Source organism: Dasypus novemcinctus, chromosome 15 (genome assembly GCF_030445035.2).
Source record: "Dasypus novemcinctus isolate mDasNov1 chromosome 15, mDasNov1.1.hap2, whole genome shotgun sequence".
Classification (NCBI taxonomy): domain Eukaryota; kingdom Metazoa; phylum Chordata; class Mammalia; order Cingulata; family Dasypodidae; genus Dasypus; species Dasypus novemcinctus.
The window spans coordinates 66452942-66478086 of NC_080687.1; the positions used below are offsets into that span (position 1 = coordinate 66452942).

The following is a 25145-nucleotide window of genomic DNA, read 5'->3' on the forward strand; positions in this document are numbered from 1 at the left end:
TTATATCATCTTCTCTGAGGCATCTAAAATGAGTTATTTCTTTTGGTTATTATCATAAATTCCTATGTCATATAGGCTTAATTTACAAAGTGAGAAGAAAAAGAAACCAACTGCTTTGACTTGATCATGTAAAACTAATTTTTATACTAGTCTTTAATTTTACTATATGTTATATTGATTGTTTGGGCACTACAGAGAGAGGCATGGTAATAAATCATGCAAAAGAGGTATGTTTAATGGATACTTGATTAGAGTTTTGGGTTTTGTTTTTTTTCATTTTTGGTTTTAGTGAAAATTGATAGTTTTCTGCTATAATGATTCAGTAGCTTCATTTTAATTTATAGGAGATTACTAACCCTTTGAAAAAAGATAAATTGAATTATTCTTCAAGTATATTTACTTTCTTTCCATTTCATTGGGCATAGTGAAGTTTTCTTACATGTTCTCTTTCAAGAATAGAGGACAAATAGTGGTATTTGTTTGTGAAACAGTGAGTGCCGTTGAATATTCCTTGGCATTCCCATGTCTTCCTTACCAGTTAGTTTCATTGCCATCCTCTAATCTATCATCATTTCTTATATAGATTTCTGCCAAAAACCAAGCTTTCATATTCCTGTTTCTCTGAATTTTCACACTTCACCAAGTTATATTTCATTCCACCTCCTTTCCTAAAAGTATATCTACCTTTCCTATAAATTAAATCCAAACACCTAGCTAAGGCTTTAAGGTCCTTTGAAATCTGATTACAAATTATCTTTTTAATGTCATCTTCCCTAGATGTATTAGTCTAATTATTATTTCTAAGCAAGTTTTATTTCATGCATTTGCAGTCTATCTTTTCTCTGAAATTATTTGTCTCTCCTCATCCCCACTCCTCCTTGTCAAATTCTAATTCACCTTCAAGACTCAGATCAAATGTCAAGATTTCTGGAAAGATTAGATCTGCTCTATTTCCACATTGTTCATCATCTGCCCTCTGTTGCCAGCCACACAGGCTCACACTCAGGACTGGCTCAGTGCAAAGTGAAAATGTGGGGCCCCTTAATAAAAAATATGAATTTCAAGATGGTGACAGTAGAGTCTTAATCCGAGCACAAGGAGCCATTCTAAGCCAGGTTGTACAGTGCACAAGTTGCATGTCCTCAAGAATGTTTTCAAAACATGTAGTTTAAACCTTTATTACACATAACTTACCACATGGTACATGTGTGTGTTTTTATATGTATGTGTCTGTGACCCCTAGATCTTGTAGGTTCCATGAGGGAACAGGCCATGTCTTAACCTTCTTTGAGGTTCTCTAACCTATTAAATTTCCCTACAGGAAGAGAAGCTCAATAAATATGTATTGAATTGAATGTGAAAAAGTCTGTGGGGGAGAATAGAATTCAAATTTAGTATCTCTCCAAGTCTTTAATATAAAAAATGTGAGAAATAAATTTCTTAGGGAAATTAAAAGAAATTATACTTTATCATTAAAGTCTTCAAAATAAATTAAGTAGTCAAAGTAAACCCTTACTGCTGAAACAGATTCATCATAAATGTGAGAATTCAATTTGAAAGAAAACAAAGAACTCTAGAACATATAGTACTGAATCCTCATATGAGAATGCTTTTTTAACATTACTCAACTGATGCAATACCTTGGATAAGAATGTACATTTTAATCAGAAAAAAAAATTAGAATAAAGATTTTGTAGTAGAAGAAAAATTACCATAAACAAATAAAATTATTCTGAATATATATTCTAGCTAGTGAAATCATGAGGAATGTATTATGGTATATTATATCTTAACGTTTTTGTGGAGAAATTGGTTTTATTTTTATATCAAACTAGCATGTTTGAGATGGAAGATGTCCAAAAGATCGTATCACATATTTCTGCTAAATTTCATGATGCTGGAAAGAAATCGCAAACATATTGGGAAATTATGCCTCACTGTTTTGATCATTTCAAATATGAATATTTGCAAATATTCTATCTGCTAGAATTTTAAAGAAGCTGTTGTAAAAAAATGCATCTTAGTCATTGTAAAAAAAATGCACTTTGCATGTGGGATGGTTCATACAAATATTTTGTCCAGTAGAATTCAATCAATATCAATTACTTGACTTCTCCATTATAAACTAGGTCGTGTGTCCTCACATACCATTGGTCAAAATGAGTCCTACAGCCAAGTCCAAAATAAAAGAGGAAGAACACTTACAATGAGGAAAAGTGTTTTCTCTCATACTGTCTACAGGAAAGCATGGACCTTGCTATGCAATTAGCATGGCAGCAGCTAATTGAGAACAAATAGTAGCATTTATTAGTCAACATTATTAAAGATTTACTAGGCATTGGCTCTGCTAAGATACTATATGCCACAGAAGTAAACAACTTATTTAGAGGTGAATTTTTGTAGAGAACATGTTCTTATTTAGACCTGAATTTTTGAAAAGAGAACATTTTCAAAAGTGACAGAATTCTAACTACTGTTTTAAAAAACCTAGGTGGACATTGGCATTTTATATGTTAGAGTAGGATTAAACAGATATTTGAAAACCTGGTCATATATTTTCCTAATTAATTCTTGAATAAAAGTGGCATGGATTTTTAATATTATTCTCATATAACCTCCTGGATTGTTATGGTCTAGTAATTTTTTCTCTTGTGCAAAATCCTCGTGAATTGATTAAATTGACTCTAGATGGGATCTATTTTTTTCTCACTAATTTTAAAGATGTTATTTATGATTTAATCCTTTAAAATAAAATTAACTCTCCATTTGGTGGCATCATTTTTGCTGTTGTCAGCATCACCTTTTCCTAAGATAATTATTATCATGTATTTCAAGAAAGTTGTTAGGGTGTATATCAATGCTTTTATTATTTTTTTAATCAGCATTGTTCCTTGTCTCAATAAATCTCTGTTATTATACAAGTTCAATGGTAACTTTTGTGTGACAATATATTTTGCTCCGATGTGGAGGAAAAATAAATTTAAAGTAATTGCTTTCAGAGGTTTATTGTTTTATAGGATTGCTGTAAGTAAATAAGATGCAAAGCATTTGCTAATGTTTTCTTGCTAAGCTGTTGAAAGTAGCTGTTTATGTAAGCCCAGAATTATTTTCTTTCTTCCCTGTTTCATAGGACTGTAAGCTAATCAAGAAAATAATTCATTGATGGCAAACTTTGAAAATTGTTTTGCAAGAAATGTATATTTAAATTCACTATGGTTTTCAGTTTAATTTATATGAAAATGATGTGCAATTTAGAGTCTTTTTAAAGTTGAGAATTTATTTTACATTTTCCAAAAGTACTTTAATTTCAGTTTAGCATATAAATTTCTTGTGCCCTGCTTAATTTTTAAAATAGAATGCTGTAGCTTAGATTAGTATAGGTTGGTAATGGATGGTGGTGTTGGTAGCACATTGTGCATGTAATTAACACCACTGAATTGTGTACTTGAAAATGGTTAAAATGGGAAATGCTTTGTGTATATATATTAGCACAATAATTTTATTTAAAAAATAGAATGGGAATAAAAAAGGTTTTGCCTAGTTTTTCTTATAATTGTTTAAAAAAACCCATTATTTTGGTAAAAAAAAAAGATGTGGGAGAGCAGGAGTCATCTGTCAGAAACAGCAGGTTTCCCACTGACTCTTTGTGTACAAACATCTCACACACACACACACACACACACACAAACATATAGTTATATAACGTGGGGTTGGCTGTGTTATTAATGATGGTTATGGAGCTGGAGGGGCTAGGTTTGGTGTGCATCATAGCACTTGGTCATCTCATAGATGATGAAAATTTCTGCAGTGCTGCCAGAGAAGAGAGGACCAGGAATTTAGGTTCTCATGTCTAAAAACAACTATATAATAAAACACTGTGAAATAGTATGAAATCAAGCAAACATCACAGACATCACCCTCTGAAACCTTGATTTTTCCTTACTTTTACTTTGAATAACTCACTTTTCTCTTTTCCTTACCAATATGTTATCATTGCACACAAAATAATTTCTGAAATTTTTCATCCTTTGACCTCACTGAAACCTTGCATCTTTTTATTTTATTTCTACTTCATCATCGTAGCATGTATATTAAATTTCTTCTGCAAATCCTGTGTGCTTCCTTAACTATCTGATATTAATCTCCATTGTGTTCTATCACTTATTGTCATTTTATTTTCTGGATTCCATGTTTTCATGTTTAAGTGACTTTCATGTCTATATCTGAACAAGGGAGTTATCACATAGAAAATATTTTGTAATAGGATACAACATGATATGTGTCATGTTATGGGAAGACTTGTAAAATATAATCATTTTTAAAAACAACTGCATCTAAAGTTACATGCATTGATTATAATAAATGTGATAATTTTAAAATATTATACTAAATTATTATATCTTATATTTAAAAATATCCTTATCTGAGAAAATGTCTTGATCACATAGTAATAATAAGAATTCATATTTATTATATTGATTTCATATATATATTACCATTTATGAAAAACTATATAAATGAATCTGTATTTCTGGAAAATAGCACTGCTGTTCTATCAGTCCACTAGGTTTTCATTTGTACCTCATTCCCACTTGCATGCATGTTTTAGTCCTTCTTCAAATTATTGAGTATTTACTATAAGCTTTAGGATCAAAGAGAGCTGATAAAGGTCTATTAGCAAAACTAATTTTAAATGTTAAGTACTGTGCCTGTGTTGTATTTTTTAATTTATAGTTTGGGATGTTACTAGAAAATAATTCACTAGTTAAAGTTAAAATTTAGAAGCCTTTCAATTAACTGGAGTTAATTTAAACTTAAAATTAATGGTTTATACTTTTAACTTATTAAAAGTTAATTTACTCTGAACTTCTCTTGACCAATTAAAAACTAAGATAGGATGAGTAATGTGAAAAGTTTGAGGGCATCCATTTGCATTTTTTTTTCCAAATATGAAATTTGTATTATTCATTCTAAATCTGTAGGAGTCCAAAACAAGATAAGGACGTCTTCTTTCCCACAATATTATAAAATTAGTAGATCTGCACTTATCAGGTCTAGGCCTGAACACTTTCTGAAATGTAACCATGTAAATTAAAGGTGCTTATTTTCCAATATATGTTCCTGACTTTGCCGTCTTAACAGCAGGACCGTCTCCTAGCTTTTACTGAAATCAATTTTTTTCTTTTCCTTTTCTTATTCCCTAACCTTTATCCATTTGCCAGGCCAATTGACTAAAGCAAGTATGGAGAATGCCAGCATGTGTCTAAAATATATGTCTGTATACACATATGCCCACACTTTAAACAGAATCTCAGAGTGCATTAGTCCTAGGAGGTCAAGTAAATAGTGAATAGAAAACATAATGGAAAATGTGAAATTTAAGCTAAGGCCATGCAATAGCTGTTTTAGCAGTGAGAATTCAGGAATAAGAAAAAAAGCATTGCTTTGAAAAATTTTGTTGAAAAGCAGTGAACATTTTGACACATACTGAAGCTATAGCAATTTTATATATTAGGCTGTAAAATTTGGTTAGCAGAGTGATCTCCTCTCCCCACCCCTCCAGTTGTCTGCCTTCTGTGTCCATTCGCTGTGTGTTCTTCTGTGTCTGCTTGTATTCTTGTCAGCGGCACCCAGGAATCTCTGTCTCTTTTTGTTGTGTCATCCTGCTGCATCAGCCCTCTGTGTGTGTGGCACCACTCCTGGGCAGGCTGCACTTTCTTTTGCGCTGGGCGGCTCTCCTTAACGGGGTGCACTCCTTGTGCGTGGTGCTCCCCTATGTGGGGGACACCCCTGCTTGGCAGGGCACTCCTTGCACGCATCAGCACTGCGCACGGGCCAGCTGCACACGGGTCAAGGAGGTCCTGGGTTTGAACAGTGGACCTCCCATGTGTTAGGAAGACACTCTATCCATTGAGCCAAGTCCGTTTCCCGTTTTATGTATTTTCTATGTCTAATTATTTCCTTAGGATGAATTATTAGAGTTATAAAATTGAAATTGTTATACTAAAGAGTATTTCATGTTTTAATTAGAGCTAAATGCCCCTTGAGAAATGTTATATATTTATTTCTACCAGTGTAGTGTTAGAATATTTTTACCTTTACCAATGTGATAGGCAGTATGTGATACTATGTATTTGATTTTTAATTCCAAACTAACTAGTGAGATTGTAGATATATTTTATGTTTATAAATTATTACATATTTCTCCATTTCCCTATTCATATTCTTTTGCCTTTTTAATATTGAATTATTCATTGTTTGCTTTATAAATTAAGGGTAATAGTCCTTTGTCTTTGGCATGTATGTCTTCCCTTTTTGCAACTTATTTTCAGCATTATTTTTCCGAAAATGTTTTTGGTTTCTATATAGATAATTATATCAATCATATAATTAACTTAATAACTTAATAATTTCTGGCATTAGTGTCATGCTTATAAAGTCCTTTTCTATCTCATGGATAGTTTTCATCTTTTCTAATTTTAAAATATGTAATTATTTAATCTACTTACTAAATGCGTAAGATAAAAATCGAATCCCAACTTTTCAAAGAGCTAACAAATTGTCCTGACACCATTTTTTGAATAACATAGCCTTCAAATGCAATGAAATGCAATATTTTAGGGCTTTCATATGTAATGATGCACATAAGGGCAAGAATCCATGAGAATAAATTGTGCTGTTTTAGTCTGAATGGTTTATTTTTTGATAACCTAGATGCCTAGATTAAATCAAATGATTAGTTATATATATCTTGTTATGGAAATATGAATTGAATTTCCAAGTACATATGCCTTGACTTTTAAACCAATTTAAAACAATGTACATATTCGGGTATAGAATACTTTGGGTATGATTTCAAGCTCCACAGATAGCTGTCAGTTTAAAAATTTATGGATTATTCTGTTTCCAACCACATCATTTTGAAGAGCAAAGACAGATCCAGAGTATTCAGTTAGAGGTAGGATAATGCAAAGAAGGCAATAATTCAGCAGCCTTCCACTTTATCATCATTATCAAATTGGCACTATACAAAACACTCTGATATATCATGATCCCAGCCTTTCAGGTATTTAAAATAGCTATTAAGACAATGTAGATTCAGGTGGCCATAGATCAGCAATAAGCATCCATTCCTTCCTTCACCCACTCATAACATTCTTTTTCATTTAATAGATATTTATTGAGTCTCTGTTTTGTGTCAGGCACTATTTTTATATGCTGTGAATACAGCAGTGAACAAAACATTCAAAAATCCCTGCCCTCATAGAGCATGCAAGGACAGATAACAGCCAATAAACAAGTTAATATGTAGTATTTCTGAACAATGCTGAGGATAAAAATACCTCAAGAGAGGAAACTATTATGTGGACAGGGTGCCATTAGATGTGCAGTTAGGAAAGATGAAGCCAGAGACATGCCAGTGAAGAACATTCTAGGCAGAGCATTTCAATCGAAATTCAGTCTTGGGATTGAATTTCAAAAATCATCTCATCAATGCACTGCTATTTACTTCCAATGTTGTAGATTTCTTGCAGGAAGGGTGAAACATTTTTATGATAAACATGGCAATTCAGAGCCGTCTTCAGCCCAGACAGACAGGATTTCCCCTTTAGTTCTTCTACTTTAAATGAGTGGTCTCAGGCAAGTTACTTATTTTTTCTGCAAGTTCCAGTCCCTTCATCTGTAAAGTGGGCATAATGATAATATCTATCTCATAGCATTATTGTGATAATTAAACCTTATAATGCATGTCAAAATACTTTGCATAATGGCCATTGCATAGAAAATTGCGTAATTATTACATCTTATTATTTTTAATCGTTTTGACAATGACTGTTGAATTACTATTCACTCGAATCTCATGAAACCTACCAAATTGTGAGTCACTGTCCTTCACATGCTATCACTTTGTTAGTATGAATGTTCTACTTCCATCATACTTTGTACTTTGCTGAATCCCCCATAATAGTCACTCAATATTTACCTTGCCTTTTACTGTATACTCTACAGTTACCCAGCTCATCCCTTTCAGTTCAGTTAGTCAACACTGCTGGACACACACAATTTACTGCTGTCAGTATCAGAGAGTGGGGGAAGGCTTCAGAAAAACAAACCCTGGTCATTACTCAAAGGCCTTGGGATACAGCTAGAACTAGAGAACACAAAACTACCGAATCCATGAAAATGTCCTAGATAATTTTGTGTAGGTGAGGTATGCCTTGTGACCATAACCCACCATTCCCCAGTGCTCTCCATATTTTCTGCCTTGGAACCCTTGACTTTTGCCATTTTCTTTCAATGCCTTCTTCCCACATTATCTCCATCACTCAAACTCATTCCATATTTCAAGGCCCATCTCAAAAGGCTGTCCCTCTTTATATTACCTGAAAGTATATCCTTTTTTAAGAATCACTTGCAGCTTAGGGTCAAGGCTAACTGTTTATTCTAACCGATAAGAAGCCCTCTTCTGGAGAAAGGATTGCATTTTTTCGTCCTTGGATCTGTTATGGACTCTAGCATCTGCCTTTGGACTGAGTGGCTGCTCAAAACATGTTTGTGTGTTCTAGTAACTTTGGAAGGAGAGAACATCTGGGGCGAGTCATCAGCTGTACAGTCAGACTTTGGGATGCTTCATCTGATGATTGGACTCAGGCAGAGTTTTAAATATCAGAAATTCTCAAAAATTCTCAAAAACAGTTCTAAGACATTGACTTATGTAATGAATATGTAATTCATTTTTTCTGCTTTAAGAAATCATAATATAATGTCTGATATCTCATGTACACCCCTCTATAATATGATTGGGCACAAATTTTAAATAAGGAAAGAGATTTTGCATTTGAAGTAATGAGTAAGAAAATCTACACCTTATTCTTAAGTACTGCTGTATTTTTAACATATCTGCCTTAATTCCCATATTTATGAAGTAGAAATAGTACTTTGTCCATCTTGGAAGTTTATTGAATTAAAGGAAATATATATATTAAGCACTATATATATATAGTGCTTAAAAGAATGCCTGGTGCATAAAAATATGTCAGCTCTAAATATGTTATTATTTAGTCAATTTAAACAAATTATTAAGGCAATATTTTTACTATCTTAGACTATAAATTAGCTATAAAGAAATAAATAAGGGTACATAGAAATTAGCATAGTGATTGGGATTTTAAAAGCAGGATATGTATGGGAAACGGACTTTGGCCCAGTGGTTAGGGCGTCCGTCTACCACATGGGAGGTCCGCGGTTCAAACCCCAGGCCTCCTTGACCCGTGTGGAGCTGGCCCATGCGCAGTGCTGATGCGCGCAAGGAGTGCCCTGCCACGCCGGGGTGTCCCCCGCGTAGGGGAGCCACACGTGCAAGGAGTGCACCCCGTAAGGAGAGCTGCCCAGCGTGAGAGAAAGTACAGCCTGCCCAGGAATGGCGCCGCCCATACTTCCCATGCCGCTGACTACAACAGAAGCGGACAAAGAAACAAGACGCAGCAAAAAGACACAGAAAACAGACAACCGGGCGAGGGGAGGGGAATTAAATAAATAAAAATAAATCTTTAAAAAAAAAAAAAAATAAAAAATAAAAAATAAAAGCAGGATATGTATAGCATTCCAAAAGAAAGAATCCCATGAAAAAAACGAAGTCTATTCAAGTTTGAAAGGACAGTTGCTGATGTCTTTTCCGTCTCTTTCGTCCAGGCAGTTTATATCATAATTTCTTATAATATCTATCATTAGTATTAAAAGGGCATTCATTAAAGAAAACACTTTCATAAAGTATTAAATAGAATTCAATTAATGTAAATCATATTAATAGCAATGTTTGGTGCTTATGTAACATCTATGTCAGGTAATAAATTAAGCATGTTATTAAATCTCTGCAGGCTGGAAATAGCATACCTTTATCTGTCTTAATATAATCCTTTCATTAGTTCATAGACCTAGAATCCCCCTGGGAATAACAAAAAGTTGTCAGGAGGTCTCTGAATTCTGGGCTCAGTATCTGAATCTCTGTGTACAAGCTTGACAGCTCCCCATGTGTTACACAGTAGAGGAGAATGTTGAATGTATTTTTTTTCCTAACAGGTTTTTCAAATAAATTAGTTATATGCATTTTCTCCACAGGTAGCATACAAATAATTTGTCAGTGGAGGTTGAAACCATGTATCTTAGATTGAGCCAGCCATCTTACCTCTGCCTTCACGAGCAGGAAGACAAGATTTCCTAAATCCTGACTTAAAAGGTTTTGTTTTTAACCCTCATTTGAAACTTAATCTCAAAGGATCAATGATTTACTATATGCCGGCGGGGGGTGTCGCGCAGCCGGCACGGATGTTGGTTTCGCTTTCTCCGCCACTGCCACTGAGGTGGCTGCTGGAAGCCTTCCTTGCACCGCCTTTGCGAGCTGCGGGCTGTCGACACACCTCACCAGCCGTGCGCCGGGGACTGCTGGCCGGGGCTGCTAGTTAGCGAAGGGGGACCGCGCTACAAACTCACGCAAGCCACTGGCCAGGGGAGGTAGACAGCTTTATTGGCAGAAGCTGGGGCGCCAGGGCGCGGGGCTTATGCGCGATCTGCGAGCGAGTCCGGGGAAGGAGTAGCGGAGGGGAGTTATACAGGGTGAACGCGGAAATATTATCTGATTGGTTGGGACAGCAATATGTCTATATATGGTAACTATAGATTTACTAGACAAAATGGCGGAAGGAGATGAAATGGCGGCGTGGCGCACTGCCCTCGCCCCGCGACTCAGTGCTTTGAAGACCATCCCTGAGTTTACTCAAGGGCATGTGGGGGCTAGAGTTTACTCATAGTCCCGTGTCTTGTAGTGCACTTGGACGGCTGCAATGTCGGGCCTTCCCTCAACTATAAAGATAACTATTATTTCTGCAGTTGTGATTTATATGTGAAGATATTTATACCAAAGTTTTGTGAGGCTGGGGAGGTATGGGGTAGACTTATATACTTTATCATAGATTTACTATTGTGGCAATTTAGTACATAAAGATTGATGCAGGGAAGCAGATTTGGCTCAACAGAGAGCATCAGCCTACTACATGGGAAGTTCAGGGTTCAAACCCAGGGCCTCCTGACATGTGTGGTGAGCTGGCTCATGTGCAGTGCTGATGTGTGCAAGGAATGCTGTGCCACACAGGGGTGTCCCCCGCGTAGGGGAGCCCCATGTGCAAGGAATGCACCCCATAAGGAGAGCTGCCCCATGCAAAAAAAGTGCAGCCTGCCCAGGAGTGGTGTTGCACACCCGGAGACCTGATGCAGCAAGATGACACAACAAAAAGAGACACAGATTTCTAGTGCCACTGACAAGAATACAAGTGGACACAAAGAACACACAGTGAATGGACACAGAGAACAGACAACTGGGGGGGGGGAGAGAAATAAATAAAAAAATAAATCTTAAAAAAAAAGATTGATGCATACTTACTATAATTTTTTCTTCCTTATTGTCAGTTTGCTCCAATGTCTTTATAAAACATTTTCACCTTGTATATTAAAACACATATTACAGCCGTGATTAAGTTTAAGGTTATAAATTATTATGGAAGAATGAAATAAAAATTAAGTATTTAATGAATTTCCTTGCTCTGATACAAACCTCTGTTACACTAAAATATTGAAAGGGAGATAGATTAGTTACTGGTCAGATTCAGATTTAGTCTGTATGGTTGATTGCATAACACAAATTGTGTTTTTATTAAATCCTAAAATTATGATATTGCAAGAAGGATATAGGTAAAAAAAAATCATGAGGTCCAATAGAGATTTGACCAAAGGTCAGTGCCTCCCACATGTCTAACACATTTCTTAAGTTTAAAAACACGAAGACAATATGCAAAGATATGATTAGAAAACTATAAAGAATGATTATGTGCTAGACTGTATGATATTAAAGTTCTAAGGAAAGAAAGATGAGCTTGGGCTCGAGTGATTCAAGATATCATTAGGAAGCCTGTGTATGTGTGCTTCAGTGCCAGGGAAGTGGGGGTTAGGAGGCAAGTGGTTGCTTTTCCTTTTATGTATGGTTCCTTACTTAGCATCTTCTCCTCTTCTTCAGTTGACTAAATCCTTCTTGCTCACACTTCATCCTCCCTGAGACATCCCCTTGATGGTGTTCCCACCGCACTCCTGTGCAGCATTCACAGGATTTAAATGAACAAGATTTGTTGTCATTTTCTATATTCTCATCTACCATACAAAATAGACTATGGGTTCCTTGAAGGCAGGGACAGAACCTTATTTATAATTTCTGGCACATATGATAAGGGCAGGCACAGTAGCATGCTCAGGTAATGTTTACTGACTAAATTAACAAATAAATATGCTAGAGAGGAAGCATTCCCTGGTGCCCAGGGCTTGGCTTCTGGACTAACATGGCCTTGGTTCACAATCTGGTTCTATCATTATTTATTTGTGGTATATTGGATAAGACTCCTTATTTTCTTATGTCTCAACTTCCTCATCAGTAAAGTAATAGAAAAGATAATAATAGTAACTATATCAAAGGTTTGTTATGGGTTTTAAAATAGTTAGATCACCTAGTGAATTTAGCACAGTGCCTCATTATTAGATAACATAATGATATTATTTTATTATTTTATCTACTATCCAAAATAAAATAAAAACGTTTGAGAAGGCCTTCAGAGGGCATTTAGGGCATCTCCTAAAAAAAGAAATTTAGGTATTTCTTTGATATTGAAGCAATATGTGTATATTGGGGGCAAAATAAAATTGATCTGCAAAAACAGAATATAGATAAACATAGTGACTCCACATTTATGATAAGGGTCTTGATGTATGTGAATAGATTAAAAGACAAAATGCAGTGCATTTGTTTCAAACAAAATATAGGCAATAGTGATTGCAGAGAAGATCTAGGCATTTGAACTGAAAATTGAAATATTACAAGAAATAAAGCTTTTTTTCTGTGATTATGGAATACATAGTTTGTATAAAAATTGATACAGGTATCATATGCTTTAGTTGGAATATATTTTAATATTAAATTAAAATTTTGTAGAATGTGGTTTTGAGGTGTGGTAGAAACTGTGGGAAAGAAGCTAATAGAGTATTAATTCTTGCCAAAACTTTTAAGAAAAGCATTTATAGTTGTTTCTTAGTATTTCAGGGGATTTGACCCTCGTTTGAGTCTTGTTAACATTTACAAATAACTTTAAAACAGATGTGTTGTGCTTAGAATCAGTTATGGCTTGGAAAAGTTATGAGAAGAGAAAATTGTAAGGATATTAGAAGTTTAAAAATATTTAGCTACCTGGGTAAATGTCACTAGATGAAATTTGCAAATAGAATCCTATATGGTAGAAATAAATATACCTGTGAATGTATATTGAATGATGTCTACAGTGAGGTAAAAATAGTGTAAACTTTATATATCTCTTTACTAAAAGTTAAAACAGAATTAAACTCTTTAGTCTTGCAAAATGTTCTTGCAAAATGTTCACAGAAAATGAATATATTTTTGTTGATAAATCACTTGATTTGCTTTATAAGGTATTTTTTACCATTGATACAAAGAATTCACATTGAGACAAGAACAACCAAGAACTCTGATTTGATATAAGTTAATCTTCAAAAAGATATTCACTAAATTAAGGGGTCTTAAACTAATTCCTTCTGAGATTATTATGACTAATATATTCAATGGATTTTAGAGAATGTTCTTAACACAGCCTTCTTATATAGCTTCTAAAAAAGGGGAGGTTGATTTATAAACTTCAAGAGCTAAATTAGCCCAAATACATATGCTATCAAACAGAGACTAGTATTTTAGGTAGTCATTAATTGTTAACCCTTATTGTATAGGTGTTTTAGAGAAGCTTAAATCTCATTGAAATAGCTTTTATCTCCTATTTGGGATAATTCCTTATTTAGTATTTAGTTAACGCCAACGGACTTTAAAACTCAAGAGACATTTTGTCAGTTGAAACAGGTTTGCATTAAATAAGCTTCCTGTACTACTTCAGGTCTAGACTGTGAGTTTTTAAGTCAGAGGCAACAATAATTCTTCACTACCAGCATAGCTAGCTTCTACTCTTATTTTTTTGTTGTTGTTACTGATGAATTCAGTTAATAATGTTTATCTTTATCCAAGCCTGTAGTTTTGGAAAACAGTGAATTTTAAGAAATCTCCCTCTATCCTTCGTGTTCCAGATAACAGCTTATTGCAAAGGACCACCTTTCCCTATATGACAAATAAGATTCAAGGACGCCCTCTTCTTTACCTATGACCAGGCCAGACATAGACCCTCCAAATTCCCTTTCTCTGCCTTGTAAATGATTAGCTGAACTGCTTGTCACCCCTGATCAAACAACAAAATGCTTATTAACCAAAACTTTATTATGCTTCTCTCTAACCCCAGATCCCTCAACTTTAAGAATGCCTCCCAGAAAATAGGCTGCTTCAGCATAAAATATTCTTACATCTACCCACATATCATACTAACCTTTCATCCAACTACACCCAGTTCTTTCCTTTCTATGAAAGAAAACACCCTTTTTTACCTAATTCTTCAGATGATTGTGGACCTTATTGTCAGAGTGTTTTCCCTCTTGCAATAGTCTCCTCTTTCATTGCAATAGCCCCTTTCTTTGCAATAACCCTTTCAAATAAAATTTCTGAGTTAGTTTGCCTGAGCTGCTATGACAAATACCTCATAGTGGGTTGGTTTACACAATGGAAATTATTGTCTTAAGGTTTTGGAAGCTAGAAGGCTTGCATTCTCCTGGGGTCAGTAGTATTCCGGTGTTGGCTTGCCGCAGTCCTTGGAGTTGCTTGGCTGGCATCTCTGCATCATATCGTAAGGCAATGTCCTCTTTTTTTCTATCCAGATTCGTACTTCTCCCTGTGGCCTTCTCTGTATGAGGCCTCTGGAAATCCAGATTAAGACCCATCCTATCAGTAAGATTAAGAATATATCTAAATTGGTGTACATAATTCAACTGACCACAGTTTCTCCTTACTAAGCCCAGATTTGCTTTTTATTTGACACCGTTTATGAACATTAAACTTATGCTTTGAACAATTATCAATTCTTCTATTTCTTCTACTTATTGGTTAAAATATTTCAAGTTAGATGGCAGTCTGCTTTGTAAACATTTCCTTTTGACCCAGTTATTTCTTACATTGTCCAGTATGCAATTTGAATGATAGTCTGTGGTCAAATCTGTATGCAGTTATATCCATAGGTAATTGCAACTCAGGATATATTGGTCAATGGGATGTAAGAGGATAAACTCACACTGTCTAGTCTCTGGTAGAATATGTGAATCTCTCTTTCCAGGTCCCTGGAGAATACATCTCATGTGACAATTCTCATGTGATATATGATACATGGAACATGTCTTAGTAAAGTTGAGAGATGAGAGATGAAGAATTTCCATTGTTTGAATATAAATCATTCTACTGGGAAGAGCATACTCCATTAAAGGATGAGTCTCTAAACAAACAAGCAAAACTTCAGGAAATAAGCAGATTTCGTGATGAAATAAGTTTGGGAAATGCATATTATACCACATTCATGGAGATTTGTAATGCGTGTTAGCATAGTAAAAGCTTTGGGAATTTGTCAGGTTGTTCCACAAAACATATGTATGTCTAATAGGTTTAACTGAACATTTAAAAAATTCATTTACCACAAAACCATTTTAAAAAGTTTATTTAAAATCGTTTCAGAGAACATTTTATTTTGTATATTCATATATTTATTTGTTCAGTTAACATACTGAATTGTCTACCACATAAAGAGTTGAAAGAATGTTGTGTTTTATGCTCATGAACCAGTAATATGAGGGTACCTTTCAAGTGTCAGATACTGACAATTTTAAGTACCTGCCCGTGGAACTCTGTATTTGGGTGGCTGTGGAAAAACATCTCTTCGATGAGTACATTCACAATGAAATTGTAGTGAGAAGTACACGTTTGGGACACACAGCTATCCAGGGAACACTAAATGTCCAAAAAAATGTGGGGTATGAGACTGAGAAAGCACTCACATTTGTCATTATATCAAAAAGTAATGTATCCTTTAGTGTTCTACCAGATATAGAAAAACACTCCATGCATAGGGAAAGTAAAGGTAATCATAAATTTCTTGGGATATTTATGTTGTTGACTTTCAGAAAACTGAAAAAAAAAAACACGACTAACTAGTTAAAAAGGAAGGAACAAGTAAAAATGTAAGGAAAAACCACCCATTTTATAAATTGAGGCTTACATATCAGCAGCCTCTTTTGGTGAAATATAGATATGCATACATTAATCTTGGGAAGTCCTTTGTAGTCATTGCATTGATGGATCTATTTCCTGAGTTTAATGTAATCTGGAAGATATCCATGGTTATTCATACTTTTAGACTTATTTTATAGTCCTCACAAAGGATAACATTTTTACATATAAATATCTGCTTTTTAGCAGATATGTTTGGAGTGAAATGGAAAGGAAAGGAAGATTAAGAGGAGAAATTATACCCAGATGATACGTGGATAGAGGTAAACATAAGATGATGATAAAGTTTAGCCAGGATCATGTTTTCCCTGAAAAATAGGGTCACAATGAATTCCCTGAAAAATGTGGTTAAAATTATTGAAGTATTAAATAAAATTCCAAAGTCTGTTTCTGTATTTTAAACATAATGTATGCATATAAAAGAGAAACTTTTGAAAAAAAATATGTAATTCTCCATCCAGAGATAATCACTTTTAATATTTTACTACGTTCCTTTATAGTCTTTTTGTATAATTGCTTGCTTCCCTTGATTTCTCTGTCTCTTCTGTGCCCTGTTCTGTCCATTTCTGCAGTTTTGCATCATGCTTATTATACTTCGAACATAAGCATTTTCCCATGTTATCATAAACATCACTTCCTAATCTTCAAGTGAGTATTTAAATTATTAAGCAATTTTATCTTTCCAATAAAAAATGAGTTTATTTGTGTGTATGTATTTTTAACTTTGAAGTTCTTATATATTGGCTTCAGAGAAGTAGTTTACTAGAAAAAATATGCACAATGTAAACTTAGAGTTGGAACTTTCCTGGAGTGAAAAATTGGAGAGGGTAAATGAACTCTTATAGATTAGCTTAGTGAGCTGCCTTCACCCCTAAATGCTTGTTTGAATTCCAGGCCTAAAGTCAGTTCTCACTTGCTGCCATGTATTTTTCTGCTGGCAATGTCCCCCACAGGCTATTTAATTTTATCCTCCTTTTCATGACAGGGAGTGTGACCTTATTCTTGCCACCCTAATGGTCTGGCCCCATTACTTGGTGAACAGTTAGCTCTGTACTCTTGAGTGAATGAATGAATGAATGACCAAATGGACATTTCCTTTCTCTACTCAGGCAGGATTTGGAGATGAAATTTCTCTTAGGCAGGTACTTTGACATTTTCCAGTTCGTAGCCATCACAATCTTTCTCTGGTTTTTACTTGTTTTTCTGCCCTATCTATGATAGCAAGAAAATTGAACATAATTTCAAAGACTGCTGAAGAGATTAGCAGCAGATGATGGCTATGGAGAAGTTTGGGGATTGAAAAGAATGTACAGGACCCTCCTACCATTTCAGATGCCTCTTACTGGTTTGATGAACTGAGCGCCTTTAATTATATCATTTGTGTTTTCTTTTGTTAAGTTAGATTTTGACTCTACCCTGAATAAACACAATAAATGGGCTAGGATGTGTTGGTAAACATTAAACAGTTGTGGGAAGAAGGCACAAATTAGCATGAAACTGATTTAGTGATTAAACCAAAGAGAGAAGACCACCCAGCAATCTGTCTGTGGAAAGAAGCCTTTTTATTTAAGAGCTACAGGAAAGGGTATGCCTGGGTAAGTTCTTAAATCTTTGGGGTATTAAATAAGGATTTGGATATCTCTAAGATCTTATGGTCCTTTTTTAGCTCAAGTGGTTGAAAATAGTAAAGGTCACACTCTAGTGAGTGTGTGAGGCTCGCAAAAACATTTGCCCAAGTCCTAAATTGTGATATTGTTAGCAGAACGCTCTGGGTTCTAGGCTTCTAGGTTCTCGGCTGTGTTGCATAAAGGAATTTAAGAACTCACCATAGGGTAGGCAAGGGAGTAAAGTGTTTATTAAGAAACAAGAAAAAAGAAGTACACAACTGGAGATGGGGGTTGCAGGTGTACTACAGGGTGACACGGCAGTGTAGGGTCCCAGGTTAAGCCTTTGTAAGACCTTTCCCCCTCCCCTTTCCTTATGTTAGAGAGGGTCCCCAGCTTTTGCTGGTAGCTCCACCTGTTAGCTCTCAGGGGGCCAGTAATGTTTGGAGTTATCTGGGGCTTCTCCTTGATGCATGAAGGAGTTCCAAATGCTAGGCCTGGTCTTTCGGGCTTTGTTTTTTTTTTTTTTTAAGAACCCCTGTTTTAGATGTTTTTATTTTATATTCTGTATCTAACATTTCCAATATCAGATCTTTTTAGGTCTGATTGTGCTGCCATAAGCTTTTTTTTCTTCTTCTTTATTTTCTTTTAAATGTTACATTAAAAAAATATGGGGTCCCCATATACCCCCCACCCCACACATGCCACCCCTCCCACATCAACAAACTCTTCCAGCATTGTGGCACATCCATTGCACCCGGTGGATACATTCTGGAGAACTGCTGCAGCACATGGACAGTGGTCCACATTGTAGTCCACACTCTCCCCCAGTCCACCCAGTGGGCCATGACAGGACACACAACGTCCAGCATCCTTCCCTGCAGCACCACCTAGGACAACTCCAAATCCTGAAAATGCCCCCCACCATATCTCTTCTTCCCTCTCCTGACCATCAGCAGCCACCATGGCCACCCTATCCACATCACTACTACAATTTCTTCCCTTACTAAGCACAGTAGTTCCCCAGCAGAACACCAGTAAGTCCACTCTAATCCACACTCTATTCCTCCATCCTCTGGACCTTGGGGCTTTGTTCTTAATAGCAGAGGGTTTCCAGGTGGGATCTCACAGCCATGTTCCCAACATGTCCCAGCTGCCTTCCCTCTTTCCCTATACTAACCTGCCTCAATATCATTCATGCTATTAAGGATGATTACTTATTTAAGTGAGATCATGTGCTTTGAAGAGAACTAAGAGCATTAGCTTGCTCTGATTCTCTGAGGAGGTAGGTACTGTTATAGGTTAAGGTGGCTTGAAGTTGGCTACTTTTGAGGCAATTAATCATTCCAAAAGGAAATACTTATGCTAATTGTTTGGCTTCCCACCCTCAATCCCCCTCCCCCCCATTCTTTTTTTCTTTTTATGAATAACCAGTTTCTAAGAAAGAGTAAAAAATAGTTTTATTAATCCTGATTTAATCAGATGTTTAGTGGCTTGACCAAGGTCATACCATCTGGTTACTTGATAGATCAAATATTTCAGAGACTGAACCTATGTATGGCGCCACAGCATTGTACATGATCTCTTGGAAGTTCCTGAAGACTCTATTGAAAGGAATTTAAATATTCAATTATCTTACAATTAAGGAACTGCAGTAAGGGTACAGTATAGGACATGTCAATAAGGGTCAAGAAAATATATAGACTTCATTAATAAATAATTAGTAATGAACATTTCAACTTCCCCTCAGTCTAGAGGTTGTGAGTAACTTCAAGGAAAGGTGCCCATAGTCATGTTCACACCTTTTCAAATCTTTTCTCTTAACCTCCCTCCATCCCTCCACCCCACCCCGCCCTATTCTGTGTGTGTGTGTGTGTGTGTGTGTACATCTCCAGTCTCTGCTCTCACCTAATTGTAAAGTAATCTCCACTAAGGTGTTACTTGATGGCTTTAGGGTGTTACCACCAGTCACCGGTATTTGCACTTTAATGCAGGGCCTTAAAAGATCATAAACCACCTAGACTGAAAGCACTACATCTCTACTGGTGGAATTTGAGGCAAGGGGATAGATTGGGCAGGAGAGATTTGGGGTGAGGGAGCTTTCTACTTTGTAGTCTGCCTCCTACCTCCAGAGGGCCATGAGGACAGCTCTTGTGCCTGAATACTGAACTACTGCTAAACTGCTTCATTTCCTTCAACAGCAAAACAAATTAAAGTACTAAAATTTCAAATCTTAATCTCTTTTTCCTTTCCTATTTCCTCCATATTATCTTTCTTCAGATCTCCCAATAGCTCCATTTGCTTGCTCAGGAAGTCAGAAATAAAAGTAGCATTATCTTTAGATTAGGAGTTGCACATTTTTAATGTCTGCCATCTTTTCCATTTCCTGGAATCTTTGAGACTACTGGAATGGATGAGGAAGGTCATTGAGGCTTTTGGGGAAATGGCTTCATAAACTGGTTTAAAATTTAAATACATACAATGAGCCAGGCGCTAAACTGAGTTTCAAGGATGCGAAGACATATTTCATCACTTTCTGCCATATTGTCTCGGAAGTAAAACAAATAAGCAGGTTATTACATTTGGAGCAGAAGCTATAATAATGTTCACCATGGGCAACCACAGTGCTTAGAGAAGGATTACTAACCAGAAGAAGGGGTTATCAAGAAGGAAGTTTACGTTTAAGCCAGGTTTAGACATAAAAAATGGGAAAGGGACTGAGGTAGTATTAAAAAAAAAAAATCTTCAATGGCAAAGGAGGCAACATTTTTAAAATTGGTGTATGTAATTGGAGGCTAAGGTGATGCAGGACAATGCTAAGGGATTCAATAGGGTCAAATATAAGCCATGAATGAAGGAAAGAAAGGTGAGACTAGACTAATAGGCAGGGGTGGAGTACTGGAGGGCCTTTGGGCCATGCTAAGAAGTGTGAATCCAATAAGGAGACACTGTTATCTTTAGACTAGTGAAAAACATAATCAGATTTGCATTTTAGAAAAATCCTGGGATCAGCTTGGAGTCCTATGAACTAGATAATAGAATGGGACAGATCTGGAGGTAGGGCTTGAAAGTTTGGAAAACTGTCACAATAAAATAAATGAGGGCTTGATACAAAAGGTAAGAGTATGGGTGATTGATCCTTGTAGACATGATATTTGAGTATAATGATATTTGAAAAGTAATGTTAAAGAATAAGAAGTGCCAAAGAGCTACTTCGGCACAATAAATGGAGGGAAGAGTGTTTAATAGGGTTAGCAAAAACAGGCAAGAACAACAACAGAAAACTTCCTGCTGGTGCAAAAGCTTCCAGGCCCTGGCCCCAGGCAATGAGTCCAGTAACATCAGCGTCTGTTCCTCCCCTTCTTTGACTTGTTTCACCTCCTTCAATTGCTCCCTGCACATCCAGACATTTTCACATTTCCTTTCTCAAATTCTCACTGTAGTGTGCTTTTCTCCTGTTTTACTTCTCCTTTTCTAATTCATCCTTCTGAATTCTCTTCTAATGTTTCCACTGGCCTGAAACCTTATCTTCCCTCAGCATGGAATTCTCATCTAGCCTAACTTCCAGTGAGTATTGGGATTGCAGCTTTCTTATGGCACTTCTACATTACAGTTTTCATCATAGTTCTTTATGTGCTGCTGGCCGCGGCAACTTTATAACCCATCTTCCAAACTTATCCTCCGCAGTGCTGCCTGATAAACAGCAAATACTTAATAATTATTTGTTAAATGATCAAGTATATTACTTATACTAAATAATAAAAGTGAATCTCCTGGAGAAAGACAAGGGATTTCAGCTAGGGTTAACATGGAAATGCTTGCTCATGAAGGATATATCTAGCAGTTTTGATATAGCTAGGCACATATTAGACAAAAGAGCATTTCAATAAAGCACATTCATGTTAAAGAGGCAGAAAGTGGATCCTTAATGCTAAGAATGTTTATTATTAAAATTTCTAATAGTATATTCTTGTTGCTATTGTCATGCAAGGATAAGAAATACTTGTCTCCCTTCATCTTTTGTTTTTATAATTGAAAAAGTTAATCTTGTGCAATAGGCATATAAAAGACTAGTACTGCTAAAACACAAAGTATTTTTACTTTTCCTAATGGCAGATATGAGCTGCAATACTAACAGTTTCTCATGATATCTTACAAATAATACTAAACCTTTCCATTTTATTTTAGTATATTAAAAAAATAAGGCAACCTAGTGAGGCTATTCACTTAAATAGAATAAGGGTTAAATGATAACTTGACTTATCTTTTAAATGACAAAAAATAAAGAAATTGCAAGACCTTTTCACACATTAGATATGTATTGTCATTTATCATCTAGATATCAGGCTAGCAGTGCAAAGTAATAAAACATATCATCGAAAAATGTGCTATAGGTCTGAATCACTCTTTCATTCCACCTCCCAGCTAACTGTAGTATTAAATCAAACAAGCAGAACATTTCCTTAGGCAGCCATTGCCTTTTAATTTCCTGAAGAACCTTAAAATATCATTCATTACAAGTACTACACATATTTGGTTTTTAAAAGTCTCATAAATCAATAGCAGGCTGACTGTAATAATTATTACAAGTTAGTGCATAATTTTCGTGCTGAAGGCTGCATGCAGAACTTTAGCATATGCAAACGAGGCAATTCAAACTGTGTATAGATATTAATATGAAGAAGCAGGTAACGAGGTGCAGGCTATGAATTATGCATCAGGAGTGGCTGATCTTCAATGAAGAAAATGAATTCAGCATGTAATCTAATTAGTGATGGAAGTCTATTACATCTAACTGCAAAAGCAACCGTCCTTGAAACAAATTTATTTACAGTCCATGTTACCACTTGAAACAACTTTGAAATGATGTGTAAGACAACAGCTTAATTGTAAAAATTTTTTGTTTGTTTGTTTCAGTTCCAGACCTGGAAGGCCTCCTAAGAGGACTCAGAGTGTCACCTCCCCGGAGAACTCACATATCATGCCGCATTCTGTCCCTGGCCTCATGTCTCCTGGAATAATCCCACCAACAGGTAAGAGTTTTACTTATTTTACACCAAAAATATTTTAAAAATCAGCTAGTACCATAGCTTTTATATGTATCTATGCTTGCACACACATTTATCTGCATCAATTATATTTTGTGCAAGCTAAGATAATGTTACTGATGACAATTTCTTTCTTAACACCATAATCTTTCTTTAAAATAAAATCGAAGAAACTCAATTGAGCTCAGTGATAGGAATTATTACAATGAAACCTCAACAATAACAAACAACAAAGTATTATCCCAGTTTTGCTGTTATGAAATTAAAGCTCAGAGAGAGTAAGTGACTTTCTCAAGGTCACACAGCTGATCACTTTCAGTTGTTATTTAATCCCAGGTCATCTGATTCTAAATTTATTTCTCATTCCATAGGACCTCAGACACAGAAAAATACAGCCAAAGAAATGAGAACTGACTATGTCAGATGCAGACATTTACTTGGAAATGTCTCCTAAGTTTTTCTCAAACTGTAATGGGAATAAATGTCCATTAGAAACACTTGAAGGACATTTCATTGCTACAATATTGAAAACATATAAGCAAAAGAAGTCTTGACTATTTAAGTTCCAAATCATAAACAACTTTAATAATGCAAGGCATGCAAAAGAAATTCATTTTGATTTTTACCAACTGGATGTGTTAATTCTTTCCTTTAGTTACACGTTTGCCCACCTCTCCATGTTTTTTTTTTTTTTGGTAACTGAGCCAGATCCATCTGCAAATTGAAATAATAATAAGTATACCCATTAATATACATACATAAAAAATACACATATAGATAGCCCTCAGTATATACTCCTTGTATATATACTGAAGATTACTGAGGAAATATACATGTAAATCATACTTGTCATGTAATATACTGAATGAAGGAAATATAATCTGTCATGAGAAGAGTAAGAACTTCTTTCTTTGTTCCTTAACTCCCATATAAATTTTTATTTTTTTCTTCTTTAACATTTATCTTGCTGGATGCTCTAATGTAATCATGGATTACCTGATTTCACAATTTTTATTTGTTTGAAAACTCATTGAAGGCAAGAATTATTTCTAGTTTACCTTTTATTTTCTCTGAAGACAAGGATTATTTCTAGCTTACCTTTTATTTTCTTGACAGTATCTAAATGTCCTTCACCTTTGTGGACACTTACCAAACATTGCTTGAGTTGAATCTGAAACTATTTGTTCATTTTATATACTTACTAACTTTTAATAGTAGGTTATCAAAGGTCTTAATCATGGAAAATTTAAATTCCTACGTTGAATTGTATTTTATGATAAATTTACAGAAGAAAAACTGAGAAGCAGAAAAATGAAATTAATAGTTGAAAATGACCCTATTGTGGGGCCCATATCATCTCTTCTATTTGTTTAGTTATTCATGTTTCTCCACAAACTGAATCCTACTGCCTGAAATTCGAATCCCAAATTTTGGATGTGGAAAAGAAATAAATGATGCTTTGTTATGCCTTTACTGCTTATATTTAATGAAATACTGAAGTTTCTTAATTTAAAACTTTGGATTTCTTGTATCATATAGATGAGATGGAACTAAAATCTTGACGTTTTATATATTTTATGGTTGACAGACTCAAGAAAGTCCTAATCATTGCCTTAACCTTTTTCAATAAATTTTGTCTTGGGGATTTAAAAATCTGATAATTTTTATAATCATTATTCTGTATTTGGTAAGTTTTTGTTGACTTCTACATGTTATTAAACATAGTTAATCTATGGGAGAAAGTATTCTTTTCTAGATTATTATAGTAAAATAGGGAAGCTTAGATTTCATATTGTTAGCCAGCTTTTAATCTTTTAATATGAAGATAATAAATATTTTATTACCAAAGCAATGATGAAATAAGATGATGTGATCAGAATCAAAGTATACCAATACTTCACATAATTATCACCATCAAGTAACTTTGGGGTAAGTGGGGTTTCTAAATAATAAAGTTTCATATTCCAAAATAAAGGTATTAAGCTATTTTTGATCGACCTCTATCTAAAATACATTAGACACTTCCCTGGCATTGAGAACAGAGACACTGACAGTAATTTAAACTTGACTGATCATCATAGATGATCATATTTGAAGTAGGATCATTTTATATATTTTATTTTATTTAAATTTCAATGCCCATTTTTCTCAGACATGCTTATTTGTTTGTTTCTGATGTGGTGTGAACTCAGAAACCAGACTTCTGACAAACTTATTAAGCATTGTATTGAAAAAGAC

At 35.1% G+C, this 25145-nt stretch overlaps 1 protein-coding gene across 2 annotated transcripts in view; it reads left to right on the plus strand.

Moving 5' to 3' along the window:
- Positions 1–25145, plus strand: part of DACH1 (dachshund family transcription factor 1) — a 422811-nt gene that overhangs the window by 148785 nt on the left and 248881 nt on the right. For both annotated transcript variants that reach the window (XM_004468151.5, XM_058276592.2), the window contains exon 2: positions 22777–22892. In XM_004468151.5, coding sequence (XP_004468208.2) covers positions 22777–22892 — 116 coding nt within the window. The remainder of the gene's footprint in view (positions 1–22776; positions 22893–25145) is intronic.